This window comes from Vitis vinifera, chromosome 12 (assembly GCF_030704535.1).
Source record: "Vitis vinifera cultivar Pinot Noir 40024 chromosome 12, ASM3070453v1".
NCBI classification, from domain to species: Eukaryota; Viridiplantae; Streptophyta; class Magnoliopsida; order Vitales; family Vitaceae; genus Vitis; species Vitis vinifera.
In genome coordinates, this window is record NC_081816.1 from 19,264,207 (window position 1) to 19,278,121 (window position 13,915).

Below are 13,915 nucleotides of genomic sequence, written 5' to 3' on the forward strand. Positions count from 1 at the left end.
TTTTAAATTTATATTTATATCATATAGTTAAGCTTCCTATACCCTAATGACTTTTTCTAGTAAAAGCTTCCATGGCCATTTCTATGGAGCTTGTGTTTGAAGAAGAATCCAAACATTGGTGAATGACCAACTTAGGAGATGATTTAATGAGACATTCTATCAACGCACCTAAACTTGCTTTTTTATTTACAAATCTATGTAAAAATTCTCTCTCCTCCAAGAATTGACATATTAATTTGATAAGTTATAAAAATTAAAAAAAAAACTTACTACTAAATGTTTTAGAGGTAAGCAACTTAAGAAGATGATATGATATTCCATCATTAATTTAAATTTAGTTTCAAGTGCTAAGAAGAGTTCCATATAAAAAAATTTAACACAATATTAAAATAAATTCTAAAATATGATGAAAGTATAACTTATAAATCCTATATTGAAAAACATTTAATAAAATATGTACTAAAATAAAATAAAATACTAAATTAGACGAAGCATATTAATGATGTGAACCAAGTAATTGATTTCATATACAAAAGAAAAATTCATGAGCTTTTCAGCCAAACTACTATTCACTAAATAATATTATGGACATAGTGGCATTTTATTACTGCTACCATCTATTTATTTTAGAAACGAGTAGGGCTTGACCGCTCTCATAGATCTCATAAATAATTATTATGTATGTTCTGCTTCTTACACCCTTCCTTTACTTCTCGTCTCAGGTTCTTTGCTTTCATACCAAGTCCATCTTCTCTCTCCCATTTCACTCCCTTGAAGTCTTTCTCTGTCATTTTTCACTCTGTGAAGTAGTGATTTCTCTTTGTAAGATGCATTTTCTCTTGTTGTTTGTTTTCAATAACTGATCTCCCTCTTGAAACTTTCTATGGGCATAACTTCTCTCTCAACCTCTCTCTGCGTGAAGATTACCAATGTTGGAGCTCTATACAAATACTCTTGACACAAAGGTGAAATCGAAACTTCAGGTTTATGCAAATTTTGGTTATGCAGTTCATATTTAGCTTGTTAATGCAGCAAATGCAGTCCATTAATTTGGCAGATATTCCCAGTATTTAGTTTATTAATTTGGTAATCGGCCGGATATTTAGTTTAATAATTATGTGTCCTTACAATTATTGAAATGTGGATAGAAGAATTAGAAAGCCATCACTAATTATATTCAGCACTCAATCATAAATCTTCATACTCGACTTCATGGAAGTCTGTCTTTTTAAGCACAAGATCTCTGATAACTAAAAGTTTGATAGATGTTGTTTGATTGCTCTATGTTCACGGGCCTGCAAATGCTTTCGCTTCTACTTGGATGAGAAATCACTGATGCATCTGTTGCAGCAAAGGCATCAAGCTATTCAAAATTAGAATTGCTTGGATTTAAGCGGGTATGCTTTCATCCCTAGTCTTAATTGTTGTTGAGGATTTATAAGATAATCCATTAGTCTTGAAAGCTATTTGCTTAGGTAACTTGCCAAGGTTCTGTTAGTCTTCAGATTGAGGCAGTGTGAAAGCTTCTCACCTAATTATGTTATTACCCCTCTAGGTTCAAGATATTTTGCAGCTACCTCAACATTTTATTCATTGAGTGAGGTATTGGCAAAGCCGAATTATTATTTTTTTATTTTTAAGAGAAAAAGATTATCCATACTCTGAGTAATTAAGTTATACCTCCATATGGAACTTGCCCTTAATATAATAGTGTAGAAGTGAGTGTTGTAGTTGTAATAAATGTCCTAAGGTCTGCAAGGGTCGGTTTTCTAATGGAAGCATTTGTAAGCTGACGTCTTGTCAGACTAATACTCTCTCTGGTTGCTCAGAACTGAAGAAATTGCCAGATGACATGGGGAGGCTACAATGTTTAGTAAAGTACAAAGCAAATGGAAGTGGTATACAAGAGGTACCCACCTCTATTACTCTTTTGACAAAGCTTCAAGTATTATCATTAGCAGGATGTAAGGGAGGGGAATCCAAGTCAAGGAATCTGGTTTTATCTTTGCCCTCATCACCAACAGAAGGATTTCTTTGTCGGGTCTATGCTCCTTGAAAATGTTGATGAATAAGTGACTGCAACCTATTGAAAGGAGCACTACCCAGTGATCTTGGCTCCTTATCTTCAATGGAACGTTTAGATCTGAGCAGAAACAGTTTCATTACCGTGCCTGGTAGCCTCAAAAGGATCATACTGGAACAACACTGCAAGAGTCTTCAATCATTGCCAGAGCTTCCATCAAGTATTGAATATTTATAGGCCACACATCCCTGGAAACCTTTTCATATCCATCAAGTGCATATGCATCGAAGGAGTCAAGATTCAACTTCTATTACTATAATTGCTTCCCACTGGTTGGGAAGGAGCAGGGTGACACTGTGGAAGCTATCCCACTGGGAATTCGGCTTGTTGAATCAATACAGAAATCCATGGCTCCAAGTGAGCATTCTGCCTTTCCCTGGGTGTGCTGTTATTTGTTTGCGTATGCTAAGAATCTTAAAACATATTTTAATATGGTGTTAAATAATTGACACAATCCCACAAAATAATCTTGGAATACTAATCCTAGAATATTATTTCTCTACATGCCTCCAACTTTTTCATGATTCCTGGTAACCCTGGTCTATCTACTCGCTCTTGTTCCTGGAAGTAGCATTCCAGAGTGGTTCATCCATCTGAGCGAGGAGTGTTCAGTAACTGTAGAGCTGCCCCCGCATTGGTATAAATACCAAGTTGATGGGATTGGCTATTTGTGCTGTTTCAACGCAAACATTACTATGGGTGAGTTGGGAGAGTTTGTATGTTGTAGTGTGAAAGAATCCATTTTCACTTACATAACCTCCAAATAAAAAATAAAAAATAAATAAAAAATCAAAGGAAAATGGAGAAAAATGTGAAAGAAAATGGAAAATGCAAGTGGGAAATGAAGGTTCCCAAGTGGACTCAATTTGGACAACTTTTTTCGGTTTGTGTGATTCAACTTATCCTTTTTAATCATGTGGACCCCATTTTAAACATCAGTTTTTAAAAATGTGAACCCTACTCTCAACTTTTCTTTCCATATATGTAGACATTGCATTCAACCTTCATTTCCATCACATCTCAACTTTCCAATAGAAAAAAAATGATATTATTCCACAATTTTGATTTGAAACATGCCTTAAATTCATGTGAAAAATCTAACATCCTAATAAAAAGTTAGTTGGTCTAGGGTTCAAATTAAATGAGATGCTTCTTCTTGAAAATGCATCCATTTATTGAGATAGTGAAACCCTCTTCTCTTTTCCTTTTTAAAATTGGGATAATGAAATTTGGATGGTAAGTCACAATTGAAAGTTGAGAGAAACATCCTTAGTAAAAAGTCAGTCAAACACAGGCACTTGCATGGGAATGGCAACGGGGCGGGTTTAGGATGAGTTGCCCCCATCCCAACCTCGTCCCATTTATTCAAAACAATTCTCATCCATGTCTCATTTAAAAAATTAAACGGGACGGGGCGGGTATGATAAATTCTCATACCCACCCCGTCCTGCCACATTTAACTTTTTTTTTTAATTTTAATTTTTTTTTAAAAAAATTACTTTTAAAAATTTTAATTAAATTAAAATAAATATATTTTATAAATAATTAAATTATTATATTTTTATAATTTATTTTATTAAAAATATTTTATTATTGTCTATATATTAAAAATAATAAAATAAAAATTAATTTTAAAATTAAAATTAATTTTATATATAATTAGGACAGGACGGGGCAATACTCGAACCAGCCCCGAATTTTAAAAAAAATCCCAAACCCATTTATTAAAATTAAACTCCATCCCATTAGGGGCAGGGTGGGGGAGGTACCTGAAAAAACTCGCCCCATTCCTATCCCTATACTTGCATATGAAGCTTCTACCCTCTTTCTTTTCTACTTCTTGTTTACCTAATCTTTATATATAAAATTTTAAATTTATATTTCCATCATATAGAAAGGAACCCACTGAAATTATTGAATGCAGCCAAAAGCATCAATTAATGTGATGGAGATTCATCTTTGTCTTTGATACACGTGGGTGAGTAAACGTCCATACGAGAAAAAGGCATATTTATCAAAGACAAATAACATTATTAACCTAACTATTAAACACTATCATTTAACACATTACACTTATATATAAACTACCTGAAAATGTGCAATTTTAAAATTTAAATTAAATTAAAAATTTTGAAAATAATACTTTAACTTTTATTTGGAAAAAAAAAATTCAAAACTATCATATTTTAATAAATATTTAAAAATAAATTGTGTCTTTCTTTTTTTTTTTTCTTGTCAAAATCTCGGCAACCTGTCACATTATGAATCAGGTAGAATAGATTTGAAATAGAGGGAAATTAATGTGAAAACAAAATAAAGGTGCACCATGCTTGAATGATTGAAACGCCTATTTGTTTTCCATTGACAAACCAAAGTAATAAGTTAAATCAACATCTAAGGCAGTTGTCTTGTGCCAACATCTTCTTCACCTATTTTTTCTTGGAAAAAGTGTCTTCTCTTATGTTTTAAAAACTCATAACATTGGATATTATAGTCTCTTTTTAATTTTTAAAACAAAAGTGAAATATACAATAAGTAAAAATTGTTTTAATCAATTTTAAAAATAAAGAAATAATAAAATAAAAAATCATACCAAAACAAATAAAATTAAACATGATATATTTTCTTTTCTTTCCATAATCTAGTATTCATATTGAACATCTTAAATTTTTTAAAAAAAATTTATTAAATAAATAAATTTCAAATCAAATTATATTTGTTACATAAAAGTTATTAATTTTAAAAAATAAATCATAAAAAATAAAAATGAACAAAAAAGATGACAAATATTTTAATTTGAAGTGAATATCTTATTATTTACCATTCTTATAATATTTTAAATGTATAATTTTTAAAAATTCACATGAAAATGAAAGATGTTAATAAATAATGTTAGTGGGATCCTTTTTATAAGAATCTAAATATACTTTTTGAGTCATTCCTATCTTTTTCTCGTGTCTCCCACTAGGTTCCTTTTTCTTTCTGACTTTGCAACCTTGCTTTTATCTTCTTTTAAGGACAAAAAGAATCTTATGTTGTGAGAAAACACACGAAAATTCTGGTGTTTGTTTCTTTTTTTTATTCAGAGGAGTTTTTATATGAAGCCATATATATCTTGCTTTAGTTTGGTCTTCAGCCACACCCACCCTCTTCAAGTTACGATTCTCTGGATTGATCATTCAAGCTACCCGTCTTTCTTCCAACCATTCTTCTTCCAAATTTGTAATGGCTTCTTCTTCAACCAGTCTCTCAGTAGCATCTTCCTCTTCCACCCATCCACGAAAGTATGAGGTCTTCCTCAGTTTCAGAGGAGAAGACACCCGCAAAAGCTTTACTGATCATCTTCACGAGGCGCTTCATCGATGTGGAATCAACACTTTCATAGATGACCAACTCAGGAGAGGCGAACAAATATCTTCAGCACTCCTACAGGCAATTGAAGAATCAAGGTTTTCCATCATCATTTTCTCCGAACACTATGCTTCTTCAAGTTGGTGTTTGGATGAACTTACAAAGATTCTTGAGTGTGTCAAAGTGGGGGGACATACAGTTTTTCCGGTTTTCTATAATGTGGATCCCTCTCATGTAAGAAAACAAACAGGGAGTTATGGAGTAGCATTTACAAAGCATGAAAAAGTTTACAGGGACAACATGGAGAAAGTGCTCAAGTGGAGAGAAGCTCTAACTGTGGCATCCGGACTTTCTGGATGGGATTCACGAGATAGGTAATTCTTCTAACTGGATTTCTCTTGTTTTCTATCTGGGTGTTGCTTTTTTTTGTCGTCTTTTTCTTTTTCTAAGCTCGATCTATTTAAATTTCTTTCTGGGAATTGAAGTATGTATTAATCCAACTTTTCCTGTTGGTTTATCAAAGAGAAAAATGATAAGGCGAGGATGAGGTTTGGTGCTCCTTCATCTCAAAAATCACAAGAAGAATAGGGTTGTTTTTCTCTTGTGATTGAACACTTCTTCAAACCCCATTGGATCAGTGCTTTTTCAACCTTTCCGAAGGCCCACTGGGATACCCGATCCGGCCCATTAATTAATTGGATCACCATATATGTTTTTTCAGCTTCGAAAATCATTCCTTGTGGCGTCAAAATGTATCCAATAGCTTTTCTAGTGTTTCTAACCCAAGTTCTAAGATGTTCTTTATGCAGACTGCTCAGTGTGTCAGACTGAACAATAGTATCTAGGATTATATAATTTCACAATACATTATTCCTAACTTCATGTCTCTTCTTTTATTGGATACCATGTGTTCCCATCCTAACAACATGATAATGGGGTTAACAGTTTGATCAATCGTAGCTTCATCTTGTTGAATCATGCCTTCTTTTCTTTCAGTCGCAACAAAGAACAAATCTAAGCACTAGTACTGCTATATTTATCTATTTTTCTTTGTCCCTTTATGACTTTAAAAAGATGACCATATGCTTGTTTTCAATTTGAATTTCACAGACATGAATCCAAGGTTATTAAGGAAATTGTTTCAAAGATCTGGAATGAACTGAACGATGCATCCTCATGTAACATGGAGGCTCTAGTTGGAATGGATTCTCATATACAGAACATGGTTTCATTATTATGTATTGGGTCAGATGATGTTCGGATGGTAGGAATTTGGGGCATGGCTGGCATAGGTAAGACTACAATTGCTGAGGCTGTTTATCAGAAAATTTGCACTCAATTCGAAGGTTGTTGCTTTCTTTCAAATGTTAGAGAAAAATCACAAAAAAATGACCCAGCTGTAATACAAATGGAACTCCTTTCACAAGTTTTTTGGGAAGGCAATCTAAATACAAGAATTTTCAATAGAGGAATCAATGCTATAAAAAAAACACTCCACTCCATGAGAGTCCTTATTGTTCTTGACGATGTGGATCGCCCACAACAATTGGAGGTTTTAGCTGGAAATCATAACTGGTTTGGTCCAGGAAGTCGAATTATCATCACAACTAGAGAAAAGCATTTGCTAGATGAGAAAGTGGAAATATATGAAGTTAAGGAATTAAACAAAGATGAAGCTCGTAGGCTCTTTTATCAGCATGCCTTTAAATATAAACCTCCTGCAGGAGATTTTGTACAACTATGTGACCGTGCCCTAAATTATACAAAGGGCATTCCCTTAGCCCTTAAAATCTTGGGTCGTTTTTTATACAATAGAAGCAAAAAGGAATGGGAGAGTGAATTGGAAAAACTTAGAAGAATTCCAAACAAAGAGATTCAAGATGTGCTGAGAATAAGCTTTGATGGATTAGATGATAATCAAAAGGATATATTTTTCGACATCGCATGCTTCTTTAAAGGGCAAGACAAAGATTACGTCATAAAACTACTGAAAAGTTGTGATTTCTTTCCAGAAATTGGAATACGTAATCTTATAGATAAGTCTCTTGTAACTATTTCATATAATAAGTTGTGCATGCATGATTTGATACAAGAAATGGGATGGGAAATTGTTCGGCAAGAATCTATGAAAGACCCCGGCAAACGCAGCAGGTTGTGGGTTAATGATGATGTCATTGATATGCTAACAACAAATACAGTAAGACCTAAATGCACAACAATTTTTTTTTTCTTTTGTCTACTTTTTAATTTTAACTTTGAGCTCATACTCTGCTCTTGGTTCATTGTTAGGGGACTGAAGCAGTTGAAGGCATGGTCCTTAACTTGTCTACTTTGAAAGAGCTACACTTCAGTGTTAATGTCTTCACGAAGATGAACAAATTAAGAGTGCTCAGATTCTATGATGCACAAATATGGGGAAGTTCTTGGATATGGAGACGCAATGATCGCTATAAAAGTCCATACACTGAATGTAAATTCCATCTTTCTGGGGATTTTAAATTTCTATCCAACCACTTAAGATCTCTCTACTGGGATGGATACCCTTTGAAGTCCCTTCCATCAAATTTTCATCCTGAGAAGCTTCTCGAGTTAAAAATGTGCTTTAGTCAGCTTGAACAACTATGGGAAGGAAACAAGGTACGTATAATTTAGATTTGTTGTTTTACTTTAAATGGATTATAAAGTTCATTAAAGTGGATCTGTTCTAGCCTTTTTTTCCTCTTTTTCTTTGACAGTCATTTCAGAAGTTAAAGTTCATCGAACTTAGCCACTCTCAACATCTAATCAAAGCACCAGACTTCTCTGGAGCTCCAAAGCTCAGGAGAATAATTCTTGAAGGTTGTACAAGTTTAGTCAAGGTTCATCCATCCATTGGAGCTCTCAAGAAGCTTATTTTCCTGAATTTAGAAGGCTGCAAGAACCTCAAGAGTTTCTTGAGCAGCATCCATCTGGAGTCTCTTCAAATTCTTACTCTCTCTGGCTGCTCAAAACTGAAGAAACTTCCAGAGGTCCAGGGAGCCATGGATAATTTATCAGAGCTTTCTTTAAAAGGGACTGCTATAAAAGGATTGCCATTGTCCATTGAATATCTGAATGGACTTGCTTTATTTAATCTGGAAGAGTGCAAAAGCCTTGAGTCATTACCGGGCTGCATTTTTAAGTTGAAGTCCCTGAAAACTCTTATTCTTTCAAACTGCTTAAGACTGAAGAAGCTTCCAGAGATACAGGAAAATATGGAGAGTTTGAAAGAGCTTTTTCTAGATGACACTGGTCTAAGAGAGCTACCTTCATCAATTGAGCATCTAAATGGGCTTGTTTTGTTGAAGCTGAAAAATTGTAAAAGACTTGCAAGTCTTCCAGAAAGCATTTGTAAGCTGACGTCTCTTCAGACTCTTACTCTCTCTGGTTGTTCAGAACTGAAGAAATTGCCAGATGATATGGGGAGCCTACAATGTTTATTAAAGCTCAAAGCAAATGGAAGTGGTATACAAGAGGTACCCTCCTCTATTACTCTTTTGACAAGGCTTCAAGTATTATCATTAGCAGGATGTAAAGGGGGGGGATCTAAGTCAAGGAATCTGGCTTTATCTTTGCGCGCATCACCAACTGATGGATTGCGACTGTCTTCTTTGACGGTTCTACACTCCTTGAAAAAGTTGAATTTAAGTGACCGCAACCTACTGGAAGGAGCACTACCCAGTGATCTTAGCTCCTTATCTTGGTTGGAATGTTTAGATCTGAGTAGAAACAATTTCATCACCGTGCCTACTAGCCTGAGTCGACTTCCTCACCTCAGAAGGCTCATAGTGGAACACTGCAAGAATCTTCAATCATTGCCAGAGCTTCCGTCAAGTATTAAAGAATTATTGGCCAATGATTGCACATCCCTGGAAACTTTTTCATATCCATCAAGTGCATATCCATTGAGGAAGTTCGGAGATTTCAACTTCGAATTTTCTAATTGCTTCCGACTAGTGGGGAATGAGCAGAGTGACACTGTGGAAGCTATCCTACAGGAAATTCGGCTTGTTGCATCGATACAGAAATCCATGGCTCCAAGTGAGCATTCTGCCAGGGTATGTTATTATTTGTTTGCGTACGCTACTAATTCTTAAAACATTGTTTAATATGGTGTTAAATAATTGACACAATCCCACAAAATAATCTTGGAATACTAATCCTAGAATATCATTTCTCTACATGCATGCCTTCCAACTTTTTCCTGATTCAGTATGGTGAAAGTCGGTATGACGCTGTTGTTCCTGGGAGTAGGATTCCAGAGTGGTTCACCCATCAGAGCGAGGGGGATTCAATAACTGTAGAGCTGCCTCCAGGTTGTTATAATACCAATTCGATTGGATTGGCTGCTTGTGCTGTTTTCCACCCAAAATTCAGCATGGGTAAGATCGGCCGTTCTGCATATTTTAGTGTGAATGAATCTGGCGGCTTCTCTCTCGACAACACGACTTCCATGCATTTTTCAAAAGCTGACCACATCTGGTTTGGGTATCGATTAATTTCTGGAGTGGATTTACGCGATCACTTGAAGGTTGCATTTGCTACATCCAAAGTTCCGGGCGAAGTGGTGAAAAAGTGTGGGGTTCGTCTAGTATATGAGCAAGATGAGATGGGGAATGCATCTTTCCTTTCGGCACCATGTGGCCGGGAGAAGGAGATGAATCAAATTCAGAGTCAGGAGACCGACACCGCCGCTTCCTTTTCCAAACTTCCCCCTGTAAGCTTCAGGAAATCTGGTCCTAATTTTCTCTTTTCTCAATTTATTAAGGTTATGTTTTGGGAAAATTTAAAGGAAAACAAGAAAGGAAAGAAAATAGGGAAAATGATAAAAAAAAAAAATTAAAAATAGATTTAAAATTAATAAATTATTTTTATATATTATTTCAAACTCTTTATTTATTTTTTCTTCTATTTAAATATTAAATAATTTAAATATATAAAAATTTCTAATTAATATGTAATGATTTTTTATTTTCTTTGATATTTTTTATGATCAAATCAAAAATGAGAAAATCATTTTTTTTAATATTTGTTTTCCTTAATACTTTTTAGTAACCAAGTATAATTAAAATAAACATATTATGACTTAGCACTTTCCACAGACAAAAACTAACCTAAAATAAACATATAATGATATTAAAGTAATAATTTTTCTAATGTTGAAATGTTAATTATGATACTTATTTGTAACCATTAAATATATATCATGGTAAAATTGTTTTAAGTGAATACCTTTTTCCATAATCAATGATTCTAATGAATAAAAACTTATTAATTAATTTTATAAACTAGCTAAATATATACAAATTCTAATTAATGGAAATGTTTTTTTTTTCAATTTTAAAAATGTAGAAAAAAAATAACACTTTTTTTTAGTTTACTTTATTGAAGAGTCCAGCAAAAGTATCCGGTGAGCATAAAAAGAATTCATTCAAAGGTCGATCATTTCATTTAATTTAATAAAAAATACTTTAATTTCTCCAGGTGGTTATACATGATGAAAGTTGTTCGTATATCGCATTTCCGTCTCGAAGGTAATTACTTGCTTTTAATATGTTTTTAGTTCTTTTTATTACTTCATTAGGTTGCCAGCTATCTAAAAAATTTATAATATTAATGGATTGAATTTTTGAATTTTCATTTTTAAAATCAAATTTTAATTGACTCCATTCTAATTCATTTATAGTTTTCTTTATTTCAATAATAGATATATTATGTTAGAGTAAGAGAATTGAAAACACACAAACAATACATAATACAGAAAAAAAAATTACGAGAAAATTAATGAAGATGAGAAGTAATAAAATGAAACTATTTAAGGTATATATATAGGGATTAAAATAGATTAAAATATTATTTTGTATATATAAAAGATTAAAATAGATTTTATTTTCCATAGGGAGACTAATTACCATTATTTCTCTTACTAGTAATGCCAGATGCAATCAAGCAATTGTAGCAGTGGCCAACAAGTAGTCTCCAAACATCATGGTATAGCTGCACCCAAAATTCTACCGCGTTCAAAGAATTGTATGGAGGCTAAGTTGGTGGGAAAGTTGGCATTAAGCTATGTAGTGGCAGTCAATTAGAGAACCACGTCTATAAATAATATTATGGAGATGGTGGTATTTTTTTTTACTGCTACAATATATTCATTTTATAAGTAGGGCATGACCACTCCCATTAGATCCCATAAATGATTATTATGTTCTGCTTCTTACACCCTTCCTTTACTTCTAGTCTCAGGTTCTTTGACTTTGCACCAAGTCCATCTTCTCTCTCCCATTTCACTCCCTTCAAGTCGATTTCTCTGTGTTATTTTTCAGTGTGAAGAAGTGGTTTCTCTTAGTAAGATGCATTTTCTCTCGTTATTTAATTGATTTCTCTAACAATTTCAATAACTGATCTCACTCTGGAAACTTTCTATGGGCATAACTTCTCTCTCTATCTCTCTTTGCGTGAAGATTACCAATGTTGGATCTCATCGAAACTTTAGGTTTATGCAAATTTTGGTTATGCAGTTCATATTTAGCTTGTTAATGCAGCAAATGAATATTTTACTAATTTGGCAATGCGATTGCTGCTTGGTTTATTAATTATTGATATTCCCAGTATTTAGTTTACTGATTTGGTAATTGGCCCGATATTTAGTTTAATAATTATGTGTCCTTACATTTATTAAAATATTGATAGAAGCATTAAAAAGCTATCACAAATTTTATTCAGCTCTGCAGTCATAAATCATCCTAGTACTCTACTTCATGGAAGCACCGAAAAGTCTGTCTTTTTAAGAACGGGATCTCTGATAACTACAAGTTTGATAGATGTTGTTTGATTGCTCTATGTTCAAGGGCCTGCAAATGCTTTCGCTTCTACTTGGATGAGAAATCACTGATGCATCTGTTGCAGCAAAGGCATCAAGCTATTCAAATTTAGAATTGCTTGGATTTGAGTGGGTATGCTTTCATCCCTAGTCTCGATTGTTGTTGAGGATATATGAGATAATCAATTAGTCTTGAAAGCTTCTTGCTTAGGTAACTTGCTAAGGTTCTGTTAGTCTTCAGATTGAGGCAGTGTGAATGCTTCTCCCCTAATTATGCTTAGGTTGTAGATGTTTTGCAGCTACCTCAACATTTTATTCATTGAGTGAGGTTTTGGCAAAGCTCAATTTTTTATTTTTTTAAGAGAGATTATTCATAGTCTTAAGTCAGTATAATACTATAGAAGTGAGTGTTGTAGTTGTAATAAATTTACTAAGTCTAGTCTCATGTAACATCTATTAAAACAGAAAAAGGTCTGCAAGGGTAGGTTTTTTAACGGAAACATTTGTAAGCTGACTGCTCTTCAGACTCTTACTCTCTCTGGTTGCACAGAACTGAAGAAATTGCCAGATGAAATGGAGAGCCTACAATGTTTAGTAAAGCTCAAAGCAAATGGAAGTGGTAGACAAGAGGCATCCACCTCTATTACTCTTCTGACAAAGCTTCAAGTATTATCATTAGCAGGATGTAAGGCAGGGGAATCCAACTCAAGGAATCTGGTTTTATCTTTGCGCTCATCACCAACAGAAGGATTGCCACTGCCTTCTTTGTCGGGTCTGTGCTCCTTGAAAATGCTGATGAATAAGTGACTGCAACCTATTGGAAGGAGCCCTACCCAGTGACTTTGGCTCCTTATCTTCATTAGAACGGTTAGATCTGAGAAGAAACAGTTTCATTACTGTGCCTGGTAGCCTCAAAAGACTCACACTGGAACAGTGCAAAAGTCTTCACTTATTGCCAGAGCTTCCATCAAGTATTCAAGATTTATGGGCCACACATCCCTGGAAACCTTTTCATATCCATCAAGTGCATATGCATTGAAGGAGTCAAGATTCATCTTCTATTGCTATAATTGCTTCCGACTAGTTGGGAATGAGCAGAGTGACAGTGTGGAAGCTATCCTACTGGGAATTCGGCTTGTTGCATCAGTACCGAAATCCATGGCTCCAAGTGAGGATTCTGCCTTTCCCTGGGTGTACATGTTATTATTTGTTTGCGTATGCTAAGAATTCTTAGAACATAGATTACAAATCTTGGAATACTAATCCTAAAATATTATTTCCCTACATGCCTCCAAAATAATTGACACAATCCCACAAAATAATCTTGGAATACTAATCCTAGAATATTATTTCTCTACATGCCTCAACCTTTTCCGTGATTCCTGGTAACCCTGGTTCAGTATAACGCTCTAGCTAGTTCCTGGAAGTAGCATTCCAGAGTGGTTCATCCATCAGAGCGCGGGGTGTTTAGTAACTGTAGAGCTGCCTCCGCATTGGTATGTGTGGACCCGCATTTTTCACATGCGTCCCCACTCGATCGGCGAGACTCGCTTTTTATTGTGAAAAATTAATTTTTAAAAAAAAGTTGGAGTCGCCACCTATTTTATTTTTATTTTAAAGGGAAAATAAAACAAGAAAGA

General features: G+C 34.1%; 1 protein-coding gene across 8 annotated transcripts; it reads left to right on the forward strand.

Moving 5' to 3' along the window:
* Nucleotides 1-5,120: 5,120 nt before the first annotated feature.
* LOC100261701 (disease resistance protein RPV1) lies at nucleotides 5,121-13,559 on the forward strand. 8 transcript variants are annotated; one of them, XR_009467092.1, is made up of 10 exons: nucleotides 5,121-5,808; nucleotides 6,545-7,631; nucleotides 7,724-8,071; nucleotides 8,170-9,510; nucleotides 9,666-10,169; nucleotides 10,937-10,986; nucleotides 11,383-11,443; nucleotides 11,693-11,800; nucleotides 12,304-12,408; nucleotides 12,826-13,559. XR_009467092.1 is itself a non-coding variant. In XM_019223454.2 (8 exons), the coding sequence occupies exons 1-7, from the start codon at nucleotides 5,309-5,311 to the stop codon at nucleotides 11,426-11,428; spliced, it is 3,876 nt and encodes a 1,291-aa protein (XP_019078999.1). In that variant the 5' UTR covers nucleotides 5,121-5,308; the 3' UTR covers nucleotides 11,429-11,443; nucleotides 12,179-13,559. The 8 variants fall into 8 exon arrangements, 3 of the variants coding, with proteins under 3 accessions (XP_019078999.1, XP_002273047.2, XP_059597113.1); XR_009467091.1 differs by having other exon boundaries at nucleotides 11,383-11,800; XR_009467090.1 differs by lacking the exon at nucleotides 11,693-11,800.
* The last annotated feature ends 356 nt before the right edge of the window (nucleotides 13,560-13,915 follow it).

What these genes read in the sequence shown, in the direction of transcription:
- LOC100261701 (XM_059741130.1), top strand. Translation starts at nt 5,309, where the DNA reads ATGGCTTCTTCTTCAACCAGTCTCTCAGTAGCATCTTCCTCTTCCACC. An exon ending in GGATGGGATTCACGAGATAG is followed by an intron (nt 5,809 to 6,544) that starts GTAATTCTTCTA and finishes TGAATTTCACAG; the next exon opens with ACATGAATCCAAGGTTATTA. An exon ending in CAAGTGAGCATTCTGCCAGG is followed by an intron (nt 9,511 to 9,665) that starts GTATGTTATTAT and finishes TTCCTGATTCAG; the next exon opens with TATGGTGAAAGTCGGTATGA.